The 24,164-nt window shown below is 42.1% G+C and overlaps 1 protein-coding gene and 2 long non-coding RNA genes across 5 annotated transcripts in view; 1 reads left to right on the top strand and 2 right to left on the bottom strand.

Annotated features, from left to right (window-relative positions):
• Positions 1–1,172: 1,172 nt before the first annotated feature.
• On the bottom strand, positions 1,173–5,399 carry LOC147241435 (uncharacterized). Its single transcript, XR_015110875.1, has 3 exons — positions 5,163–5,399; positions 1,348–1,412; positions 1,173–1,253 (listed from the first exon to the last, which is right to left on the bottom strand). It is a non-coding gene; the product is annotated as an uncharacterized LOC147241435 (long non-coding RNA).
• Positions 5,400–13,342: 7,943 nt separating this feature from the next.
• LOC147241433 (cadherin-7-like) overlaps positions 13,343–24,164 on the bottom strand; it is a 117,647-nt gene continuing 106,825 nt past the window's right edge. For 2 of the 3 annotated variants that reach the window (XM_086190719.1, XM_086190718.1), the window contains one exon: positions 13,343–15,320. In XM_086190719.1, the coding sequence (XP_086046845.1) occupies positions 14,806–15,320 (515 nt within the window). In that variant the 3' untranslated portion in view covers positions 13,343–14,805. The remainder of the gene's footprint in view (positions 15,321–24,164) is intronic. The other variant, XM_086190720.1, reaches the window with a different exon arrangement.
• LOC147241434 (uncharacterized) lies at positions 17,221–22,316 on the top strand. The gene is made up of 3 exons (XR_015110803.1): positions 17,221–17,559; positions 21,698–21,939; positions 22,081–22,316. It is a non-coding gene; the product is annotated as an uncharacterized LOC147241434 (long non-coding RNA).

Genomic DNA, 24,164 nt, shown 5'->3' with positions numbered 1-24,164 from the left:
TGTCCCGTACTCACGTGAAGAGGCTACGTTTGCCTTCTTCTTGCCTTGTTATGGGCCGACGACGGCACCTGTGGTCCGGCCCCTCCCCGGTCTGCTCTTCCTCAAGTTAGAGCGCCGACTCCGCTGCCTTATCAAACTCATTACGTACCACGGGAGGACTGAGCGCTCAAAGCCGTAGCAACAGCAATGAAGGGGGCAGGGCTCGCTGAGTGTAATTTTCCATAATCCACTCAATTAACCAATCAATCTCCCCTCGCTGACGGGTTACCCTGGAAAGTTTTCCCTCCACCTCTGCTCCTCCGACACAATTCCAAGGACATGTTTTCCTTTTTCGCGCACTGACAGCTGAGTATGTGACACTGTACCAGACTATCGCGAAATAACATGTTCCCACATGTATGTGTGTGTGAGTGTTAGTCTGGTAGTATTTTAGTAATCAGCACCAGCCAGTCAGCAGCCTCCCCTTGCATTTCCAATGTCTTCTCGCCTCCATTGTGTATGCACATATTGTGAGGAGTGTGCTCTCCGAGTCAGAAAAAAAGCCATCGATGCAGTCCTCAGAAGTAGCACATCATTAATAACGAAGGGACCTTTGAAGATCCTGCATAAATGTCTAATTAGGTTTGGTAACCTTTAGGAAACTCAAGTGGGTGAATACTAAACAGGCCTGGAGATCTTGTATTGCATGGCAAACTAAGCGCTCAACATGTGGGAGAGAAAGCTGACATTGAGGAGGCTTGTTCTCCTGCCTGAAAGGGCACGCGTGCAGTTTAAGGCACATTACGAGCTCGCCGCAGCTCACGGGCCAAACTCTAACCGGTTTATTGCAGTTAACTGTAGACGTCATCACGGAACACAAACATGTGTTGTTGTTGTTTTGGGGTTTTTTTTTACCCTGTGGTTCTACATAACTGACAAGACCCTTAAGCCACCAGCCATGTTCTCACTGATACGATCCTGTGTGATGTAGAAAATACAATGGTGGAGGGGGGGGGGCACAAAAGCAGCAAGTCTGGTACACAATAGAGTGACCTTGCCTCAGTCTCACAACACATTTCTAAAGAGATGACATCTGACAATAAAAATACCCCGCATGTTGTTTTAATACGGCCGGCTTCCTGCTGTCACAATGCTGCAGGTAGTTAAGCTTCAATCTGTAGCTGCAGCAGGCATCCGAGGTTGAGAGGCTGATATCGCACTGTGACTTTGTCGCTGTTTAATGAAAGGTTTTCTCCAAAATTAACCGACTGAACCTGAAAACAATTGGAAAGAGGACGTGTTATTGTCATATGTTGGCACTGGGCGATATGGTTTCAAATCAAAACTGTGATTATTTGGAACTTTTACCGCACGGTTCTGATTGATAAAAAGACTTTGGTGCACTGTCCTCTGTACCCTCTGACACGTTTGCACTGTAAATGAAGGGAAACATTAGCAATAATCAACAACATCATCAACAACATAATCAACATTAAACTTTTGTTTAATGGAAAGAATCTCAATTGAACCACGTCAAAGACTCTCCTGCGCCCCCTGCTGGTCGAGGCAGATAGCCACCAACAAGTCCAACAGGTTTTAATCCCCAGTTTTTCTTATGGGGAGTCGTAGGATCTAAATTAGCCTGAAGAGAGTATAAAGAGTGCAGAGTTCTTGACCTGCTCCATTAGTAAAGGGAGATAACTCTGTTTGCTGTTTGGCCAAAACAACATACCCACTGGGCCTCGAACCTCCAGAGCTCTCAGAAAGGAAATTGCATCAAAACACCATTTTTCTGATAACGTGTAGGACACAGACAAATGTGACATTTTGTTAACAAACAGAAACACAAGGATATATGGTGTGACAAGCTAATACGGAAAAAAGAAATGACGGGCAATGGGTCTCTGTAATAAATGTAGTTGTTTGGCTTGCTACGTTTCTGAATGTGGTTTTATACATTGTTAAAAATGTTAAATATACGCCATATGTTTTGTGTTTTTCCATCCCAGTCAGGAAGTTTCACCTCAAGCTCCTAGCTGAAGCATAAACATACACATCCCGAGACATATATCACAGGCATATGCACACACCATATTTATTATATGCACCCACAGATACACACGCCAGCAGACACACAGAGAGTTGTCAGAGCACAGTGTAAAATCAGAGGGGCTGTTAATGGAGGCGGACAGCTTGGCTGCTGTTTCATCAAAGTGCAGAGGAAATGCAGAACTATGTCCTGCAGGATGCAGGGAATTGGATCAGCTTCCTTCTGTCTGCTGAATTTAAAACACATAGCAGCGGGGATTAGACAGCCTTTACCTCTGTACGGTGACTTCCTAATGGCCATCCATAGAAAATATTGCCACCATCCATTGTCTTGTATGTGGTGTTCGCCCCCATAAGAGAGCCGACTTGTCCCGCAGCCACAGAGATTATTATTCAAATGCCAGAAAACCTCGGGGATATGTTTCTAATTTGACTGCTTCAAGCGGTCTCACTTGGCTGTAACTTTTCATTCGGATAATGGTAGTTAACATTCATATAACAGCAATAATAAGTTATACATTTATTTGTTTACTAGGCCTGGGGGGGATATCATTACATAACTGTAGATATGTATCTATATCTATATATCCATATCTCTTTCTCTCTCTCTCTATATATATATATATATACACACACACATATATATATATATATTCTTCAATTGACAGAGTTTTCCATAAAAGTATTTAAGCCTGTAATATAGCTTAATATATAAGTATTTTATTACGTTAATTTCTTCATCAATTAGAGAAATCAATACAAATTTTCTTTAAATAAAGTAATGGGAGGTGTTAGGTTTTGCTTGATTATATAACAATACAAAAAAATAAATACGCCCCCATTAAATGACAAATACATGAAAAAAGAATTAAAGGATTGTCCATGTGCTCTGAGTCCTTCTGTTTGGAAGCCTTGGCACCCCGATGTTTTATTTTTGTCATAACTTTCCCACATTGTCAGGAACAGCTTATGAACATCATTCCCAGCTGCTCCAGCGTTTGGCTGGTGGTGTTGCCACCTTGTGAGTCTGTGAGTGTGTGTCATCATTGCAGAATGTTGTCCTGAGGCAGTTTTGGCAGTTTGGCAGGTCTGTGTGTAGACAGATTTTGTCACCTAACTAGCATCACAACCGTGTTGGATGCAGCCATGAAACTTTACAGGAGTGTGTCTGAGCAAGGACGCTGATAAGACGGCGTTAAGAAGTTGGGACGATGCGCCCTTTGGCCCAATTTCCTTTTAAAGCTGTAATAAACAACATTTATTTCCCCCTTTTGGGGTTGACAGTAATCACAACAGCATGGAGAGAAGTTGTAATTAGGTATCCACTGGTGAGAGACCTGGTACGGTGTATGTCAGGTCAAGCAACGTAAGCGAGAGGTACTGTTTCTGAGGGTACAAATATATGTTGCGTGGGGGGGGGGGGGGGGTACCCTCCTGAATCACCATTTAGGATTCTTTTTCATGTGGTGTCAGCTTGGTGTCTAGCTCACAAATGACCTTGTTTACAAGTTTCTTAAATAGCTTAACTACCTTGCTAACTAACATGGTCTTTAGCTTGCAAACTAGCTCACTTACTACCCTCTCAAATAGCTAATTAACTGGCTTGCTAACTACCTTGGTGTCTAGCTTGCAAACTAGCTCACTTACTAGCTTCTTACCTAGCTCGTTAACTAGCTTGGAGTCTAGATTACAAACTAGCTAACTTCCTAGCTCGCTTACTAGCTTGTTAACTAGCTTGGAGTCTAGCTCGAAAACTGGCTTTCTTACTAGCTTCTTAAATAGCTTGTTAACTTGCTTGCTAACTAACTTGTTTACTAGCTTGCTAACTGGCTTCCTGTTGTTACACACTCACATTCCCAGATTTCAAAAGATTCAGGGACATTTTAGACTGAACAAATGAAAAGCTGGAAAGGCTGTCCCCAAATATTTTACAAATACAAGCCACCAAAGAGGAAAGGTTACAGCAATTGTTTGTCCTGGCCATTGGTGGCTTCCTTCTTTTGACTTTAAGCCTTCATCCGAACATTTTTATTGAGACACTCACTCCAGAAACATGGCTAATATCCTGTCACTGCACGTCTTGTTCCCCACTGCTTATCCAACATATTTTAGTTTTCAGAAAAGTGAGAAATTTGACCTTGGATTGAAATAGAACATTAAAAAAAAAAAAAAAGCCCCAACAACAGTTATTTTTCTTTAATTTTACCCTTTAATTACACAGAAGACAAACGGCGCCACTTTACAGCGCCTACCTATTAAATGTGTGAGACAACAAAAACAAGTTACACTTCATGCCATTATATGTGTCAAAACAAGGTATTTACCAAGAGCTACAGCAATTCCATCCCAGCATGGGAACAATCGACCAGATGTTTTGTCATTAGGTATCAAAGCGGCTGGGTTCATCTCAACCATTCAGCAAGGACATGGTTTTCACAATACCATTTAATGAATCACTTTCAGGTTATTTGAGGAGGATATGAGTCAAACCTTTCGGAGCTCTGCAATTTGATCACACTCCGCAATCTGTCAGCGCCATTTTTTTTTTTTCCTTCAAGGTGAAAGCGAGGGGAACAAAAAAAATATCATATACCATCGGCTGAAACCACGAAGACAAGCAAATGAATACAATCAAGAACCACCTAAAATTCAAACGTTACTCCCACTCCTTCTCTCTCCTGAGAACTACAAAGGAAAGGTGTCAACCGGTTTTGCCATGCTGATGGAGCCGGGGGTCTATGGAGACCTCTAATTTTCTGAGTGAACGGTCCCAGTAAGAGTTAATGATATGTTAACGCTGAATGGCAGACATTAGGGAGGACAAATGACGGCAATCCCAATTACCTCTGAGGGACGTGTGTTGTGTGGTTCTGTCACGCAAACAAACTCAATAAATACAAATAACGCTGCAGAACATTGTCTGAGAGGACTCAGGGGTGGATGACAAAACGTCACGGATCTGAGAGGAGAACGAAGGAACTGAAGAGCATGCAACTTATATGAGAAGAAGGATTACACCTACGCACTTTTTTTTTCCCAGTGAAAAAAAAAACAAAAATAAAGAAAAAACAAAAAAAATATACCTCGCTGGCATCCATCTCCTATGAGAACAATTATACCGGCGTCGTTCTTACCTTTCCAAAAATGTCACAAAATTTCAGATGGATCTTTGACAAAAAAAACCAAAAAAAAATTGTTGAAAAGTTAAGCTTGTTCCTTTTGTTTGTCCTTTCACCGACGCGATTTTATCTGTTTACTTTAGCGCCTGCGTGGGGTGGAAGCAAGTAGGAGGAGGTTAGTTTTGAATGGCACACGCCTGAAATATGCCACGGCGGATTTCGAATTCCCAAGCCTCCCCACGTATACCCCCCCCCCCCCACCCACCCCCAATCCCACCCAGCACCACCCGTGTGTGGGTTTACCGGTGAATGTTTCTGTTAGTATGTATGTGTTCCTGTTTGGCTAAGCTTAGCCGCAGATTGCTTTTCTCCATCCCGTCTCCAGTGTGTGCAGCATATGGCTATTGTGATGGAAGGTAAAAGGAAATGACAGGCCATTTGAAGATGCTCTAGTCCCTGCATCATGAATAATGCAGAGGGTGCAGCGAGCAGGTTCTCAGCGCAAGCTTCAAAGTTTATCGGCCTCCCCTGTCTCCCAGGGAGAGAGACTACAGTGCTGCGGGGAGATTAGACCGACACTGAGCAGAGACCTGGTCAAACTCAATTAAATACAACCAGGATAATTCCATCTTCTCATTGTACTATTGAGTTTTATTAGGAAAATAACCCGGCGTGCTCACACCTTGAAACGACAACAGAAGGGGGAAAAGAAAAAGAAAGAAAAAAAAAAAAAACCAGCCGGTGAATTATTAAGCGAGTCGACTCATGTAAAAATATGTAAATCAGCGGGAGACATGATCAATGAATACCATCCACAACGGATTCAAACTTGTGAACTTTTTCGACAACTTTCAGCCGGATGGATTTGCATCAAGTCATGGTGATTTATATAAAATGCACAGAAGTGGTGTTAAATCTTTGTTGATGGATTTAATAGTCCCATTGATAGATGATTTATTAGTCATCCTGATTTGAATGTATAATGCAGCTGGAATTCCTTTGAACCCCCTCCACCCCCCCCACCACCACCACCACCACCACCACCCAACACCTAACAGTAAATCTCACTGTTTATTAAAATATGCACATTTTCCTCCACAGTTTCAGGAGTCTTTTGAGATCTAATTAGCCCCGAAGCTCCTCCTGATGGCAGACGTACAGGCCTACAGAAACACTTCCTTCCACCGAGGCTGTTGTAGCATGTAACTATTTTCCGTGTCTACATGATAAACAAACACTTATGCCACCCACATGTTCAGCGCTATATCAAGCCAGGCTTGGCTAATGATGATGAAACCACGTAAAAGTACAAAGTGCTGCTAATTAGGCCATTGTCGATTATGGCTCATTAATGCTGATGTTGCCCTGACATGTTTTTTTTTGCCAATCATCACTAGAGCGTGCTTCGGTGCATCATTTCATAATCACTTGAATTCATCTTTGTATTGACGTTCCTTTACTATTGACACTCTGGTCATGTGTTTAAAATGCAAATTTATGGACAAAAAAAAAAATCTTCAAAATGAGTGAAAACTGGGGTTGGTGCGAAGCGAGCGGATTGTCCACCCACTCTTATTGTACGTTGTGTGAGACGTTGCTCCTCAAGTTTTTTAATTTCATTCAACCACCAAAGGCAATTAAATTCAGACGTGTTTTCTTTTAGAAAATCAGAATTTAAAGATATAAATTTAAAAAAAAAAAAAAGTCAGGGTGAGTTAGAGGCAAGAGGAAATGTGAGGAAAGAAGACTGAATTAATTTTGCTCAAATCTAAACGGCCTTTTGACCTAGTTTAGCACATAAAATCAACAATCTATATCAAAAATGAATGTATAACATCTCAACAGGAGCCTATGGAATTGTATTACATTTTATTTCTGATGAGCCGTCCCTGAAAAAAATGAACATCTACTGAAGTCATATCTTCTTCCACTGGTCGCTTTTAAAAACGTGGCCATATCTGAGGGAAATAGATGCGTCAGTGAAAATTGTGTTTGATGTGTGGACGGTGGACTGAAGAATCTTTGGTTCTGGTTTGAAATGACTAAATCAAACACTTAAGCTCAAATGTGAAGTCAACCGTAACTTTCAGCTTTATCTTTGCCGAAAAAAACGAGGTACTTTTTATCAGAAGCGCAAAGCTAACGTTATGCTAAGAACGAACCACACTGAGTGGCAGTTAGTGCGGCGATCTTTACGCTTCCTCCGTTTTTTTGGGCGTGATGACATGGGTACAGTTCTTATTCGTGTGTTGTTGTTTGTAGGAGAGAGGTAAAATATCCGATATTTGTGACCAACAGCTTTTGTTTCATGCATTTAGCCGCAAACCAATAAAGAAACAAAAAAAAAACAACACGATTAGCTTTGCAACAGGGGGATTAATTAGCAACATTGCTAACTTTAGGACTCATTCCCACATCCCTGCACAGGTCACAATGTACACGCTACATGCTAACCTACAATACAGGAGTAACTGTCACATACAAAAGAGCTACAGCTGGAAGGCACAACTCCATTTGACGTCACAGCCAGTAAGAGGATTGCGTTCTGCGTAAGACATCGCTTTTCTTTTTTGGTTTTTCTGTCAAAAGGCACAATTCAGAGATTGTGTCTTCTTCGAGTGAATTAGAAACATAAAAAAGTCAGGATTCATGAAAAGTGGGGCAATGTGAGAAAACATGATTCAGCTGAAACTGTTTTTTTTTTTTTTTTTTTTCCGTCCTCCCTGTCAAACTGAAGCTAAACGTTCATTTGACATAGTTTAGCAACACGGGCATTTTTACCACCATTTCATTGTAGTGTCTTAACAAGGCTGGACAGATTGTGATGAACAGGCTTTTTGATGTGTAACAAGAAAAACATAGCACAGAAATAAAACCTTTTAAAACACAAGATAAGTATTCCAAGCCACATAGCGTCACCTTCTTAAAACTTAAAATAATTGCTGCTTTTTTTTTTCTTCTTTTTTTTTTGCTTGAATCAACTCCTCATGATGTTTTGTCTCCAGGTTTTTGTTTCTTTTTCTGAAAAACTTGAAAAAAAATGACAGGCAATTATTTTAAGAAGGCGACAATACATAAACAACTGAAGCGTTTTGAAACATTACGGAGCGAAAACCCCATATTTCCCACTGTTGGGTCGTCGTTCCTGACCTTTTAAAGGAGCCGTCGCTGAAAGCTGAGCAGCTACCTGGTCTTGGTGAGCGTAGTTCACATTTTACTTCAAAACTTTGGCCCAAACTTTGAGAGAAATTTGATGCAACGACGATGAGTCAGTTTCAGAGTTTTTCCCTTTCAAATTCAAAAATCGTGAATTTCTCTTCTTTGACACCCAGTCCCTCTAATCTCTTCTCTTTGTCCTCCCCCTTTTTGACCCTTTTTTGTGTCTGCATGCGCGCTCGCTCGCCCACACACACACACACACACACACACACACACCTACATCCCAAGAGAATTATTTATACTGCCCATGCAGGTCTGGGACCAGTATAATGAGAGTGGTGGAGCTATAGAGTACATAAACCTCAGGCCTGATGTGTCTCTAGCTGAAGACAGGCCGACTGTGAGCACCGCTGAGAGATGGAGAATAAACCTCACTGCCGCGGCGCCCTTTGATCTCCCCTTCCCTTCCTTTCCTCTTGTTCAAAGCACCAGTGAGGAGCCGTCCAGCTGACACCGGAGCAGGGGCCCCATTTCTCTACCACCATCAGGCTCCCTGGGATCAACCAGCAGCTGATTATTTTTATTTTTTATGTGCGAGAAGGAAGAAAACAGAGTATCTTTGGAGTTTTGTTTCCTGCTGTTTAATCGCGCTAATAAATATTCACCCGCATGCATAAGTATGCAAAGACCCCATTTGGCTGAGGTTATGTTTCATCTCATTTTATCATCCTCTGCGTGAGAGAAGAAAGCGTCTCACACCGGAGGTAAATGTCTCGAACCCCGAAACAAAGAAAGCTTATTTTTATCGGAGTACGTCTAATGAATCGCCCCACAATTAACCACTTACATACGTGGGTTTGAACAAACGCCAACACCGCACACACTGTTAATCAAAATCTTAAACCAATTAATAATGATGAAAATTGAGCAGTTAATCATGTGAAAGTAGCAATACTGCTGTTATTCTCAGCAGATTATAAACAGAGGGGAGTAATTAGGTGATAAATGGTCCCAGACACCTGCGATGCATGTTGAGCCAAAAGGCTACGGCAGAGAATGATTTCTTTAACAGGAGGCGAAGAGGTCAAACTCTATTAGCGATGTTCCAGCAGACAATCTGTGGCAAAGCATGTCCCTCATCTTGCTGAGAGTCTGAAAATGGCCACCTCTTTGTCAGGGCAATTTGTTGATGATGCATGGTTATGATAAGAATTGAGTGAAGTGTCTGCGGCGGACCGGGCCTCCCCGTCCAAGGTGTCTGGACCAACACGGGTAATCAGCCGAGGCTCCGATTGAGCCCCTGATAACGGAGGGTTCTTGATTGCTCATGAGAACCCCCCCTCAAGGTAACAGGCGTTTAAGACACAATCTACTGATTTTGACTGACAGCTGGTCAATCAAAATCAAGCGCCGCCATCAGCGCCGGCGTTAACATCAGATGTCTGCGTTGGAAGAAGTGCCTGTCTCCTTTGATAATCTCATGTACTCTATAGATATAATCTACAAGCACAATCTAGACAGGATGTCACCAAATCCAACATTAGCACCCACAGGTGCTTGGGAAGACAGAGCGGAGAACATCGTTCTCACGACACCGGATTCTGAAAATGTAAAGGTACACAAGAAATATATTTCCAGGACGTTTGGAGCCCAGGGGTGGTCGTGGAAAGAGAGAAATATCATTTGTAGCCACAAAATAAAGCTTGTTCCCTCCGTCTCATCAACTTGTGGTCAAATATACAGCTTTGCCTTCTAAATGTGGTTATTTCAAGGCCACAAGACATAATGGGTTCCCGCGATTTAAATATTTCAAGGCCGCAATGTGCAATACAAGTATTTCCATACAACTGAACTACCCTGAAGCCTCAAGCTATAACTTGTTCCCTCAATTTAGTTATTTTGAGGCCACAAGATATGACTTGCTCCCTAAAATCAATTGAATCAGCACCACAGTGTATAAACAGAACCCAGAATTTAGTTATAGTGAAGCCAAAAGATATTAATACTGTTTTCAGGCACCAATTTCTTTTTTTTTTTTTTTTAATCTTAAGGATTGTATTAATTTTGGGTTATAAAATTAAAAAAAAAAAAGTTCCATTCCTGCTCTGTCATTCATTTTCGGGAACATACACCTTGCAGCCTCAGAATAATTTAAGCGTGGGGAGAGGTTCTGTCTTGTGGTCACAAGTTAATTCAGTTGAGGGGAGAAGTTCTATCTGATACTCACACACTAGATTTCATCACTGCCACTCCGGGGCCGTGCAGCTTTGTTCATTTAACTCAGTGTTGTCCTCTAATTCTGCTGCCAGACTTTCCCATCTCATTTCAACGGGAAGCCTTTCATGAGTGTTTCTGTGGTTTTGTAAGAGGCTATCATGTACGGCAACTCTTGAATATATAACACTCCTGTCAACGTGTACGGTATTGTAATGAGACACACACACACACACACACACACACACGGTGACGTAAGTTAGTCCTGACTAAAATCTCAGATGTTTTGTTTTTGTCGGGTTCAAAGCTTTGGGAACTATGTCAATACCTGTAAGGAGACGGCGTGTTTACCCAGCAAAGATGCATAACAAGTTGATTGCAGCCGCTTGCATCAGGGTGACTTAAACCGTCAGTTGTGTTCATTAACTTCTGAATGTGATCAGGAAGAAGTGACAGCAGGAGGCGCTGGTCTGCTAATCTTCTAACACTAGGATAACATTCTCGGTTACCAACAAGTTACTAACTTGCCTTGATTTGTGGTGGTGAACACTCCGACTCGTCAAACAGCATCAATTCCTTTGAGTTGACAAATGTGGTTAGAACAAACTTTTCCGATCAGACTTTTGTTATCTAAAGTTTGGCAACAGTTTCTCTAACAATGCTTCCGTTTGGTTCAAAGTCTGGAGGCGTGCAGCAAAGGACGCTGCAGTTTTTGGCGAGCTCCAGTTTTTTGTAAAACAGAGAAAGTTTGCCGCGACACGTCGGACACTCAAAAGATTCGTTCAGAAGGATACATCCGTTCAAGTTCGCCCAGCATTCCAGGTCAGGAGTTGACACGTCTCCTGAGTGACTTGATCACAGGCATGAACGCACAACGCAGTTTGGGACACGTGTGGCCACATTCTCGTTGAGCCTCGCTGACGGCCCACCTGCTGCACCGGCGTCCCCCGTTTGCAAGCGCGAACGCCTCATCGTTCGTTCGTCGATTATTTGAAGGTGACGTCGTTGAGTTGAGAGAGGAAATAGAAAAGGCAATAAATGTCGCATCACTTCCTCCCAGTTGTTCGAAAACAACGGTGTGTCAATGCCTTTGCTAGCTAGCAAAGTGCATTAGCGTATATAGAGTTGCTACGTGACATTGGCAGAGCAGCTACACACCTATACACCGACCCGTTTATCCCCAACAGCACCTGGGATTGACAAAAGGGTAAAAAAAAACAAAAAAAATCTCAATTCAGTTGTTTAACTCCTTCCAGGTCCAAACCAACAGGAAAACAAATCCATGCTGAGCGATGTACGGAATTAATTTTTGTCTGCACCTTATTTCCACCCAACATCAGCTGTCAAATGCTCTGGTTGATGCTCCACCACTCCACAGCTGGGCATTTTTGTGTAATTTCACTGTCAATTCAACATACAAAACACAGTTATTTTCATCCAAATATGATCTACTTTTCAAGACTTTTCACAGGCTCGGTGATGGGACCCAGGAGTTCAGTATTTCTGAGGTTCTAGTGATGGCCTCAGTTGACTCTTGCAGCTGCTGTGGGTGCTCAGAGTGTTTTTATCTTCATCTTGAATTGACCAAACGGAGTCCTCAAGCAATCAGAGTCAAGGGCCACAGTTTCCATCTTCCCACTCTGGTCCGAAAACTTGTCAGGTTACAGCTTGATTTCCAATGAAAAACTAACGTTCTCCGGGTGTCTTCAGCAAGAAGCTTTCTGACTGACCCCAGAGAACATTAAAAATATATATATAATTATTTATTCAGCTGGTTGTATCACATCGGTGGTGGCTCGGTGCTCCGTTGTGTTGCCTCCCAGCGAATAAATAATTTCCTCTTTAAAAGAATGACCCAGGCAGACTGAAAAAAATAAAACGAAAAACAAATTTAAAAAAAAACAAACAAATAAAAGAACAAGTTCAAGTGTATTTGTCACATTTCTAGTCAAAAGCATCTCATTACACACAGCAAAAATACAACCCCTTGAAACAGATTTTTTACTAAATCAACCTGCCAGTGCAATAAGCAAAAATAACTTCACATTCCAGCGCCGAGGGTCCGTTTGCGGTGTGTACCGTGAGCCGGTTGGTGCAGCGGCTGCACGCCGACTCGCCTCACGTGATGGGTCTCCATGTCGTGGCAGCAGATCTTTCTCCAGTTTTTCCTTTCACTCATCGCGCGAAGACGCGTTCCTCCGGGAATTTAAAAACACAACATCCGTAGAAAACGGGGGCGCAGAGCGAAGGAGCAAACAAAAATCCTGCCCTATGCTGCCGTCGCGTGTCTCCGTCAAGAGAAATTCCAGTTTTGGAGCAGAAATTTGATGAATTCACCTGATAATTAACTTCTGCAGGTTTATCAAGTGTTCTATTTCAGCAAAGGAGGAATAAGAAGGTCTTTTGTGGCAAAGAAGAGGATAGAACGTATTCCGCGGCCACGAGATAAAACTTCGAATTGTTTGGTGTCCCGAAGCTGTTTCATTATTTTGTGGCTGGTACTTGTTCCTGATATTCCATTCAACTGTGACCACAAAGTATAACTTTTCAAGACCAATAATTTATGGCTGTTAGAAATACTTGACCTTGTTCCCACGACATGATTAAATTGTAGCCACGAGATGACAGCGTAACTTGAGTTGCGTTTGCGGCAGCTGAGACGCGTCTCCTCCACATCGTCCCATACGGTGAATGGTTCTCATAGTTGACGTATGAACATAAATGCATTAATAATTTTGTGATGTAAATATTATAATTATAAGGTAATATAAAATGTCTTCTTCTGTCTTTCTAATCTCCTTTGTGAGTTCTTGCATTTCCCAAATAGAGAGAGAGAGAGAGAGAGAGAGAGGGTGAGGCGGTACATTTGAATTGAAATTATTTTCGTCATTGTTGCTGATTTGAGGTGACTGATAAATCACTTCTCTCCTCTGGAAACGGACTGAAATAAATTCCAGTCTTTTAAGGAACTGAATGTCAATTTTATTTCCAAAAAAGAAGAAGAAGAAAAAGAAAAAAAAAGGATTTAAAAACATTGTTCGCACAATTCTGGCTCTTCAAAATAAATAATCACACACATCAGTTGTATGTCAACAGAATTTGTTTCAACCGAAAAAGAAAAACTGGCACAAAATGACTATCATACAGTGTGTCCTTTAACCATCAATAAACAAACCATGGACTTTACTGATTTCATTTCTGATTAACAATATTACGCTGCAAACTACAGAAGGAAAACTCAAACTTCACCCACTTCAGAAACACTTTTTTTTTTCCTCTTTTTTTTTTCTTCTTTTTTTTTCTCTTCTAGAGTCTAACTGGCGCGAATCTCACAATCAAGCGCAGCGCGTCCTGGTAGCGGACGTCCCGAGGCCGACCCACCGCGTGAAACAGCGGAGCAACTGATTTATAGCTCAGAAATGATACATTGGGATCAGCGATAGAAAAGCTGAATGGATAATAAACCAAAACAAACGAAGAGACAAACACTACATTGCAACATCTGCAAAATGTATTGTTAGGAGGAGAGAAATTATTCCCTGTTTGCAGAAGAAAGTGTTTTTTTTCTTCTTATTTGCACAATTTATGTCCCGTCAACTGCTTGTTCATGTGCACTCTTCATGTGACTGAGTAATGTGGCGCTGCTAGTAGATGAAAACAGTCCCTCATCACTCCCCGCACCTCGAAAAAAAAAAAAATGAAATTTTAAAAAAGAAGAAGAGAAAAACATAGAAATAATTTCATATGAACAGTCAATTGACTACTGATTAGCCACCAGGGACACAGCATTTCATGTTGTTCTATCTTTTTTTCTTTTTTTTTTTCTAGCACAAAGATAGCAAAGGAACGCATCAAAGCAAGAGTGCTGGGTCCAGGCCCGTCGCTGGAATGAAAGGACACGTGCCTCCCCGTAAAAATGCTCCTCCGACATGTATGCATTCGTCAGTCAATGGTTGAACCGGAGCCCAAATCTGAAACCTTTAATGTCTTTTTGCGCACAAGGTTTCCTCCTCAGTCAAGACACTTTTGAAGTCTGTGTCAAAACTCACCATGGCACGCTTCTGAAAATCCATACAAGGAGGTAAACAAACCCAAAAGCTTTGAAGTGTTTCTCTCTCTTGTGTTGTCTTTGAATCTTTCCCTCCAATGCACTAAGGCAGACAAAATCTTTTTTTTTTTTTAATGCTGCTGACAATAAATTACTTTTTTTTTTCTTCTTTTTTTTTTCTTCTTTTTTTTTCTTTCTTCCAAAGTCTGAGAAACGTTTAAGAGAGACATTTAGGGGCTATGAGAAGACACCGGTGCCGTCGCTGTTGCCGTACAGGTCAGCCAGCTTTTTGAAGCGTGGTCCCCAGTTGCTGAGATAGTCATAGTTCTGGTCTGAGTCTGTACTTAGCGACTCCAGTGAGCTTAGCGAATCCGCCACTGAGCCGCTGCCTTCAAAAGCGTATGTCTGCAGAGAGTCATACGGGGGAGCTGATGGGTCCACATCCGCATCCTTAAGTCGCTCCCAAATAAACTCTCGGAACACCACGTTGTCCGGGAGGGATTTATAGGACGGGCGGGTAGCTGGCGTGTAATGAAAGAAGGTGGGGGTGTCCGGTGTGACATCCCGCCGGACGTTGGGGTCTCTCATGACATTTAGGTTGCGGAGGGTAACCATGTCGAAGGCCTCCGTGTCCTCCTCTCCCCCGCCCTCGTCGTCATAGCGGACGATGTTTTCTCTGATGTCTCTCTCCTCCTCCAGAATCAGAGGTTCCTTCCTCCTCCGGCGCATCGTCACAATTAACAGAACCATCACTGCAGAGAGAGAGAGAGATGACGGAGTCAGCATGGATGGAAAACAAGTGTTTCGCAACATCTGGTGCACATCTGCAGTTGTTAGAAGATGTTGAGCAGCCTCACGAATCCAGAAACAGAAGTTATATGTTGCATTTGAGGGTGCGTGGAAAATACTTATGAAACGTATGGAAGATTGCTTTTTTTTTGTTAGGACAAAAGGATTTACACAAATCAGCATGACAAAAAAATGTGCAGGGGATGGAAGAATTTTGGATCTTGCCGACAGTGTGTGCTGATATTTACAAATGCTGTAAAGAAAAAAAAACAAGATATTCTTATATTTAACCTCTTAAAAATACATTGAAATATTAAGGAAACATTCGGGAAAGCTCATAATGATACATTTACACTTGGTCCTCATCATGAAGGACGGACAGCAAATAGACAAGACTGGCGTCCAACCTTACAATTCACCCTATCATATGTTTCACAAATTATGATATAAAAATATATAATACAGTAAAATGTGGCACATATATATATACATATATATATATACACATATACATACATATATATACACATATACATACATATATATATACACATATACATACATATATACATACACATATATATATATACACATATACATACATACATATATATATATATATATACATACAGTCCTACTACAAGTATTAATGGGTAAGATGAGGTTGATCGCTAGAGGGCTACGCTAAGATTACGTTAGCTTCATGAGGAAGGCTAATTTACAAAGCAATCATAAACGACAGCACCCGTCAGGAGTATCCAGGTGCGGAGCAGGTATTGTTCTCATCATCCATGACAAACCCCGCCACGTCCAGTGATGTGACATGTTGTTGAGGAACGCAAATGCATGGCAAGTGTCTAACACGTACGTATTAAATTGCACAACATTGTCATCGAACATCGAACTGGTTTGATTGTTGGAGAGTCGGAGGAGGGCCGGTGCCTGGGAGCACACCTGGATCAACAGTCCCTGGTTCTTTTCATCGGGACATCAGCAGACACTTTCGATGTGTTTGAGTCCCACATTCCTGGTGGGAGTGTGAACTTTCCCTCTTCACAGTTTCTTATGAACCCACTTGAACAGGAGACACTTCTATATAATTAATCGTGCTAATAACATCCAGTTTAGCGCCGCTTTTGTAGCATAACATGCTGTCAATGAACAAGCTTGAGTGCACTTGACAGGGCTGCGGGGGCACGTTTTGAAACCACAACGGATCTAAACTCTGTGCTTTGCAAATTCCATCAGAGTTTATAAAACCAAATCTACAATATAATTTGCTGTGGCCCTCTGTGGTTTCCACCACCTACATTTTGCTTCAAGACTTGTACAAAACTCCACCAAACTAGAATCCACGGCCCTCTGAGACCTTACCAGAGGCCCTCCTCCAGCCCCTGTTCTCTTCCCCATATATTATTGCTGAAAATAACTCTACGCCCAAGCAAACTGGCAAATGTCTAATGATCCTCTATCCATCAATGTCACGCTGGTGCCAGTGAAATATCGTTCCGTGGGCCCATATTTCTTCCCCCTTCGCAGCATCGAGCGACAGCAAGCAGCAGAGAAAGAGGCACAGGAACCAAATTCAAACGCCACTTCACACCCTCTAATAAGGGAGCAAATGGAAGAAATGGAAGGAAGGGAAGTGTCACATGGAAAGGCTGCAGGAGATGAATGGGCACCTCTCTGTCGGCTATGTGGTGACTGCTGGTACTCTACAACAGCAGCACTGGTATGAAGAGTTTTTGTGAAATCTACAGGATGGTACCTCCACCGCTAATATCCATGGCAGTGCTAAATATTTTGATGGAGGATGGTTCCTTCAGATTTTTAGCAACTCCGTTCATTTGAAATTCTATTCGATTCAGTAGGGTTTCTCCAAAGTGAATTACAAAGTGGCACATGGAAATAGAATATTCTCAGTGCTTTCCAGTAAAGCTCTTTAGGGTTTAATGCCTAGCAGGCAGCCTCGATGCGTCACGGGCTGGAAACGGTCCAGCATTCAGTCACGTCCTACGAGGAAGAGCAGGTGGATCGCAGAGCATACAAATAGTCAGCTACCAAAATATACTTCCACTTTAGCAAACGCATGATACAACCCACTCTTTATTTGTCAGAAGAAAAGGAGAACAGTGTTACCATGGCGTTTGCTGTAATTGAATTGTTCAAACGATCCACCTTGCACAATCGATAGTGAACAAGGTGAGTTTTCTCTGCTGCCCTTTTCCTACCAACATGCATCACTGAATGCACTTCGTCAGTCGAGTAGTTTTCTCTGTTCGGTGTAGTTCTGGTGACTGATTATTCATTCATTTTGTCTACTACACACTTCCAGTGCCTCTGTAGAGCAGGCCAATTTGTAAGAGAAATAAATGAGCCAACCCTGACGTCTGAAAGCAAAGGAAGCGTCATGTCAGACGACAGGATAAGTGTATTCATAGTTCCTCTCTCTGACCAAACCCTTTTTGAAAATTCCACACTGAGTTTAACAGAGTATCGCAAAAGTTCTTCTCAAAGTCAGCGTTTTTATTTATTTATTTTATGTTGAATGGGTTTGGTTAAATGCCTAAAATAAGGTCCGTGGTTCACACAAGCTCAAATTGTTTGGCTGTTTTTCTCTACGATATAAACCCGGTTAACTCTGCACATACTTCAAGAGCCCCCGGAATATTCTGTGCCATGGTTATGAATAACTGAATGTATCACAAGAAAAATCAAAGCCTCTATTTTACTTTTTTTTTTTTTTTTTTTTAGTAACACTCAAATGACAGTTGTTTTCATAAAAAAAAAAGAATAATTCTGACAAGCCTTTTTGTGAAAGACGTTATTTTGATTGTTGTGTTGATTTGATATTTGGATTTATTCATTTAAGGGTTCTTCTCCCTCCCAAATACTATGAAAACTAAATAGTAATTAGCCTTGCTGGAGCTTCCCGGGCCCCAAGACAACCAGCGCATCCGCCTCCTCTGCCTGACTAAAGTCCTCCTGAATCAGCCTGGTGCAGCGCCATAGGCCCCCTGGAGAACCGCAACATCCATCTGTCAGTTGTGTCTTCCATGTTTCGAAGCGTCTTCTTTGGTTTTGGACCTCGATTTTTTTCAGCACTCTTTAAAACGGTGCACAATAGCTCGCTTTACTGCATAGAAGTGAAAATGTAGATGGCTGGAAAGCCTCGTCAGTGGCCGGGAAAGAGTTAATACCACATTTAAGAATTTAAAGTCATTTCATGTGCCTTTGAAAAACTTGGCGAAGCAACATTCCAGAGGTTGTGACGGACATTCAAAGTCATCACACTGAAAAACGGGCTGGTTCGTTGTTAGCATAACGTTAGCTTTCTGCTTGGGATGATTGCTCGCTGGTAAAGATGACCTTGCTGTAGAGTCACAAACTTTTGTTAGAGCTCATTTTCTGCAATCACCCCAAATCCAATGTAAAAATCCCATTAGCTTTTGGTGGTGGGAACTCATGTTGTTGTTATCTTCCAGTTGGCCTCCAAAAATACCTCATCCCTGTTGTACTCTATTATCCATCTGCTCAGTGTCCACTTACATGGCCTCAGCTGAGGCTCACTGAGCTGGCCAGATTATTTCTACAAAATGACCAAAGATTGCTGTAATCATTTTGTATATTTAGCGAGATTTAATTTTTTTCTCCCAACCGCCTCTCTTGTTAAAAGTAATGTATAACGGCAGCACATGTGAAATATTATGCGCAGCTCAGTTGCCACCTTACATCCTTCGCACTCGGTGGGTGTACTGCCAGAGACCCAAGGAGGTGCGGAGTGAAGTGGTCTGGGCTCAGCAGCCCTCATCTCTTGGCGAAAGGTTGTTTTATTCTTCCTGCTCGGCGTTCACAACAGCAGGTGTTCACTGACATCCTCAGTAGGCGTTGACAGCACCAACAGTGACACTGTTGTTGAAACCGGTGAAAACTCTAAGGTGTAATTTTTTTTGTTTTTTTTTTGTCTCACTTAACTGTATGCTAATTTACTGCCCCATGTGAAGAGGCTTTTGGATGTGGGTTTTTTTTTTTTGTGATTATCCGTTCCTCTATCACTAATTAAAAACCGTAGTTTTAATTTCGAACAGGCATATTTTAAACCTCGCCTTTGACCTACTTTCTGTAATGACGCACAGAAGAAACCTATCGAGTAATGGGGTTATAGGGTAATACGCTTTTGCTCTGTTCTTTGAAAAGGTGGGCATGACATTAACTTTATTTTAATGCAATGAAACTTTGTTGGTTTATCAGTTTTAGATTCACATGCATGAAACTTCTATGAAACTGACATTTATCTGGGGGGAGAGCTCCAGACCTGCCATCATTACATGCCGTACTCCCTGGCCTATTGGAATTTCTCACTATTGCCCTTAAATTAGTTGCTATTTTGAAATGTATAAATATTATATTTGATTTTTTTTTTTTTTTTTTTTAGCACTTGTGGCAGTTTGGAAATCAATAAAACTCAAAAGGAGTAGCAAATCCAAAGTTTCAGCATTCAAGACGGATTTATTGATTTGTTCTCTTACTAAAGCACTCTTTTTTTTTCCTTTGAATGTGTTTTAGTACTTATTCTTAACAGAAAAACAAACCAAAAGCAGGGGAAGACATTGCAAGAATATAAAGGGACAATGGAAGCCCCGATGACAGATGTAACTGTCCTCTAAGTCTGTTGCAACAAAAGCGCTCTTAACCACAACTGATAAAACATCCTTTAGTTTCTCATGTTTTCTTTTTAAATAGTCCTTGTCGTTGATAATATTATCTGTACAAATTAGGAGCTTCGTCTCCTCTACTGCCTTTTCACGCGTGTGTTTTCCTGCGTAGCCTCCTGCAAGCTGCTTTCCTCCCTATCCCCCCGATTCCCTCACCAAAGGTCTTTTCAGCTCTTGCCAGCCTGTCGTCACGAAGAATTTTGCTTTTAATTGACTTCCCCCCCTCCCCCCCCACCATTTTAAAATGTCGACAGCATTGTAATGATAGCAAATAATTACACTGTTTAAACACACACATCTGATGCGGTCATTTGCTGGTTCCAATGAACACAGTCAAGCTTAAAGATCACATTTGAAATACAAATGGGGTTTGCCTGCTGTCTGAAAGCAGACACATAAATATAGACGCAGTCAGAGGACTAAAACTGGAGACGGGCAGTAAAACAGGCGACAGATGAATGGACGTGAAGATTTATAGAATGAGTCTGATAAGCAATAGACAGAAATAACTGTCTGGAGATTTGGAGTGCTATATAATGTCCTAATTGGCCCTCTGGAGGATTGAGCGAGACCCTACCTGTACTGGCAAATGAAGTCACTGGATCTTAACAAGATAATGATTGTCTCAGTCGTTTGGATGTATCATCCAATAGAGGCTGTATCATTAAAAAGGGTTGTAAATGTCGTTTACATAAAAACACACACACACAAAAAACAAAACATCGTTGTGCCTGGGCATTTTTGAGACTTTTTAAAAATAAAAAAAAAAATTTTACTGCAAAGAGAAGAGGACAAGCTCAATAATGAAATCTAAAAATATCAACTGATGATTAATGACCACTTAGCTTATAGAGCCAAAGCTGATATGCATACAGGTCCGTGGGCTTGAAAGGCAGCCAGGTGGAGGAAGCGAGCCGCGCTCTCGCCATCGACTCCTCTGACCGGAATCCCAGGTTAAACTGATGAACACTGACATTTGTGGGGCCAAGGCTTCAGGGGGGGGGGGCTCGGTCCCTCATGAGGATCCCACCTGCGTGCAGCCCCTGTAGCGTCACTTCACGACTCCTACGATTAGATATGAATACCTACCACTTTCACATCAGGTTATCTACACTTTAATAATCAATACCAGCTACAGTATTCTTGCTAGGCTGGCACATACTTTGTTTTATTTTACCTATTTTATTTTTTTTTACTGATATCTCTACTTTAATTGAAACACACTGATGCAAAATTCATTGCTTTTTCAAGAGCAACATTATCTTATTACTGGACTGGAAATGCGCCTCTTCCACTTGACTGACATCGATTCATTTTTAATGCAAAATGTGTCATTTTCCTCAACAGGTTCCTTGTCGTGTGACCCCGTTACTTTCACATCAAAAACAGTTCCTGTTTCTACGCTAGGAAAAGAAGAAACCTCCCCTCTTTAAAAAAAAAAAAAAAAGAAAAGAAATGTTATTGGTATCTCTTTGTTTTTGAGATCTTTTGGTTCCCAGGTCGCTCTCAGTATCGTTCCCTATCATGTGACTCTGACATCACCGGGCTGAACCAGGAAGACGCTCGTACAGTACAAATGCTGAAGTGGTTTTTAATTGGCTCTTTTTTTTTTCGGGCTCCTTCAGGTTTAGAGGTAACAGAAGCTGGAAGCTCCTCCAATCCGCGCACGTGTCAGCGCACGAGTATCACTGTGTCACGCCAACTGCTCGCCTAAGCAGGAAACAAAAACTCCAATCCGTTGAACGAAAATGACCACAAATATCATGGAAGCAGCCAAAAGCAACACGAGGTTGGAGAAATGAAATGAGTGCCTCAGTAAAGCAGCAGAGAAAAATATTACCAGAGTGGCTGGAAAGACAAAATCAAAGTGAGTTGCACCTTTGATTTCTACGTTACAACACCTACACACACACACACACACACACACACACACACACACCCTAATAGTGACTGAACTCCACAACATCATTTTTAAACGTTTCTTCTAGTGTGGGTTTTTGTTCGGCAGGTTCAAGTTTACTGAAATACGGCAAAGAATAGAAGAAAGATGTGAGCGGGGATGTTTTCTGGAGGTTCAGGTCGGCGTTGCGGAAGCGGGAAGACGCCGAATCTTGGAAGTACGAGTGGATGTGGTGGAAAGTTATGCTCCCACCTGCAGGATGTGTGGTTTTGCTCTGAAGTCGTTTGTGATTTACAGTAAATGTTTCTGACACAGATAATTGACGTGTGTATGATTTTCAGATCATGAGCGGTGTTGTGTGGGTACAACAGCTAAATGTGTGTATCAGCTGGCTGAAGCTTCAAGCTCCTTTATTGATATTGATATTCTTGATTTTGCCTCCTGAAAATACTCTTGCGAGACCGGGATGCACCCCCCACCACCACCACCACCACCACCACCACCACCAATTAATCAGTGTCGCTGGGAGACGCTTTCATTCCTCTCCTCTGATTAGCAGGAGAAGGATTGATGGAGGGTCGCAGGAAAGAAAAAGAGGCAGATTGAAGTGTGACAGCAGTGAGACGCAGCTCGGGTCTCATTCCGGCTCGCGTCTCATCCTAAACAATACAATCACACAAAGTCACGGCCTCTATGGCTACCTAAAGATTGAAAGAGGCCGTGATGGAAGACCATCACTGCAGATCAGAATAAGGGATTGGGCACACGCTGGCTGTTAATACAAGGAAAGGAGGAGGAGGAGGAGGATGAATATGCACAAAAAGGAAACACATGAAAGAGAGAAAGAGGCTGATCCAATTGAGCAAAGCAGACTGATGGGGACAGCTAAGGACACGCTTACACAGACGAGGTGGCGAGAAGGCAACCTGGAGGTGTATTAAACTGGGGGCCATTAGTTCTAAGCCTGTGGCCTGAGGCCATGCCGTGCAGAGCGGAGCCAGCTTTCATTAGCGATGCTGGGTTCAGGGTTGGGCGGCCACCTATTTCCCCCTGTTGCTCTTTTGAAGTTTTCATTTATCATGAAACGAATTCTCCGTCGTAATACAAGGACGCAAACTTCAAGGGGAGCGGAATAAAAAGCAGAGGCTGACCCCATCAAAGAACTCATTTCAGATATTCTATAAGTTATTTAGATCCTTCTCAGCTCCCAAAGAAGATCACCCCGGCGTTCACCTCTGACTCGGCTCGATGGCTGGGCTTTGTCTGCACCTTTTATGTGTGATAAAGCAGCCTGTTGGTGACGGCTCGACGCGGCATCGCGCTAATCACCTCTCATTTACACGAATCTCGACAACAGTCTTATCGTGGTCGCGCAACACTAGAAAGAAGCAGATGAGTGTCTTTCTTTGAAATCCAGAATTTCATACTTGGCTTTCTATGACCTCCATGAAATATTGCAATCAAGTTAATAAAATAGAGTGAAACATATCTGGGGGAAGCTATCACAAGAGCTCCCTTAGAAGGGAAAATGATCTAAAATCTCATCACTGTCTCACGCTGCCTCCGGGCGCTTTTTTCTCTCAATAAAAATGCACATCATTACACCTTTTTAGTGCAGTGTGCTTAAGCGCAGGAGGGGCGGGCTGGCTCATAAAGAGAGCTGGCAGGGGGGGGGGGGGGTTCAGAACATGGAGGCGCTTCTTTTAAAAACAAACCTGGCAAATGAGTCACAGCAGAGAGGCTCCGATGTTTGTCTACGAGTCCAGTCGACCAGAGGAACTCAGACAGAGAGAAGATGCTTGTGGCCACGAGATAGAAGTGCTTCCCTTTCAGTTTTCATCGAAATTTGGAAATAAGTTACATCTCATAATCACAAACCAGTCAAAGAGTTGGGACAGGTTATATCTCGTGGCCACCAGTTAATCAGAGTGTGGGGACCAGTTAGATCTGATTTCAGAGCGAATCACCTCTCAGAGCCAATAACTAATCAAAGTGTGGGAACATTAAATATCTCATGACCACAAAATGCCACTAAATAGTTAAAGTGTGGGAACTACTTGCATTGCCCCCCCCCCCCCCCCCCCCTCTATGGAGCCCTGGGGTAGCCATAATAATCAGAATGGAAATTAAAAAAGAAGAAAGTCAGTCCATGCTATCATAGCCAGGCGAGAATTCGGACATTTCTGAAACGT

The sequence above is a fragment of the Aulostomus chinensis genome, chromosome 21 (assembly GCF_037954235.1).
Source record: "Aulostomus chinensis isolate RoL2024-O1b breed Wild chromosome 21, RoL_Achi_v1.0, whole genome shotgun sequence".
Taxonomy (NCBI): Eukaryota; Metazoa; Chordata; class Actinopteri; order Syngnathiformes; family Aulostomidae; genus Aulostomus; species Aulostomus chinensis.
The sequence above is the reverse complement of the archived record's forward strand: the minus strand, read 5'-3'. Positions and strand labels throughout refer to the sequence as shown.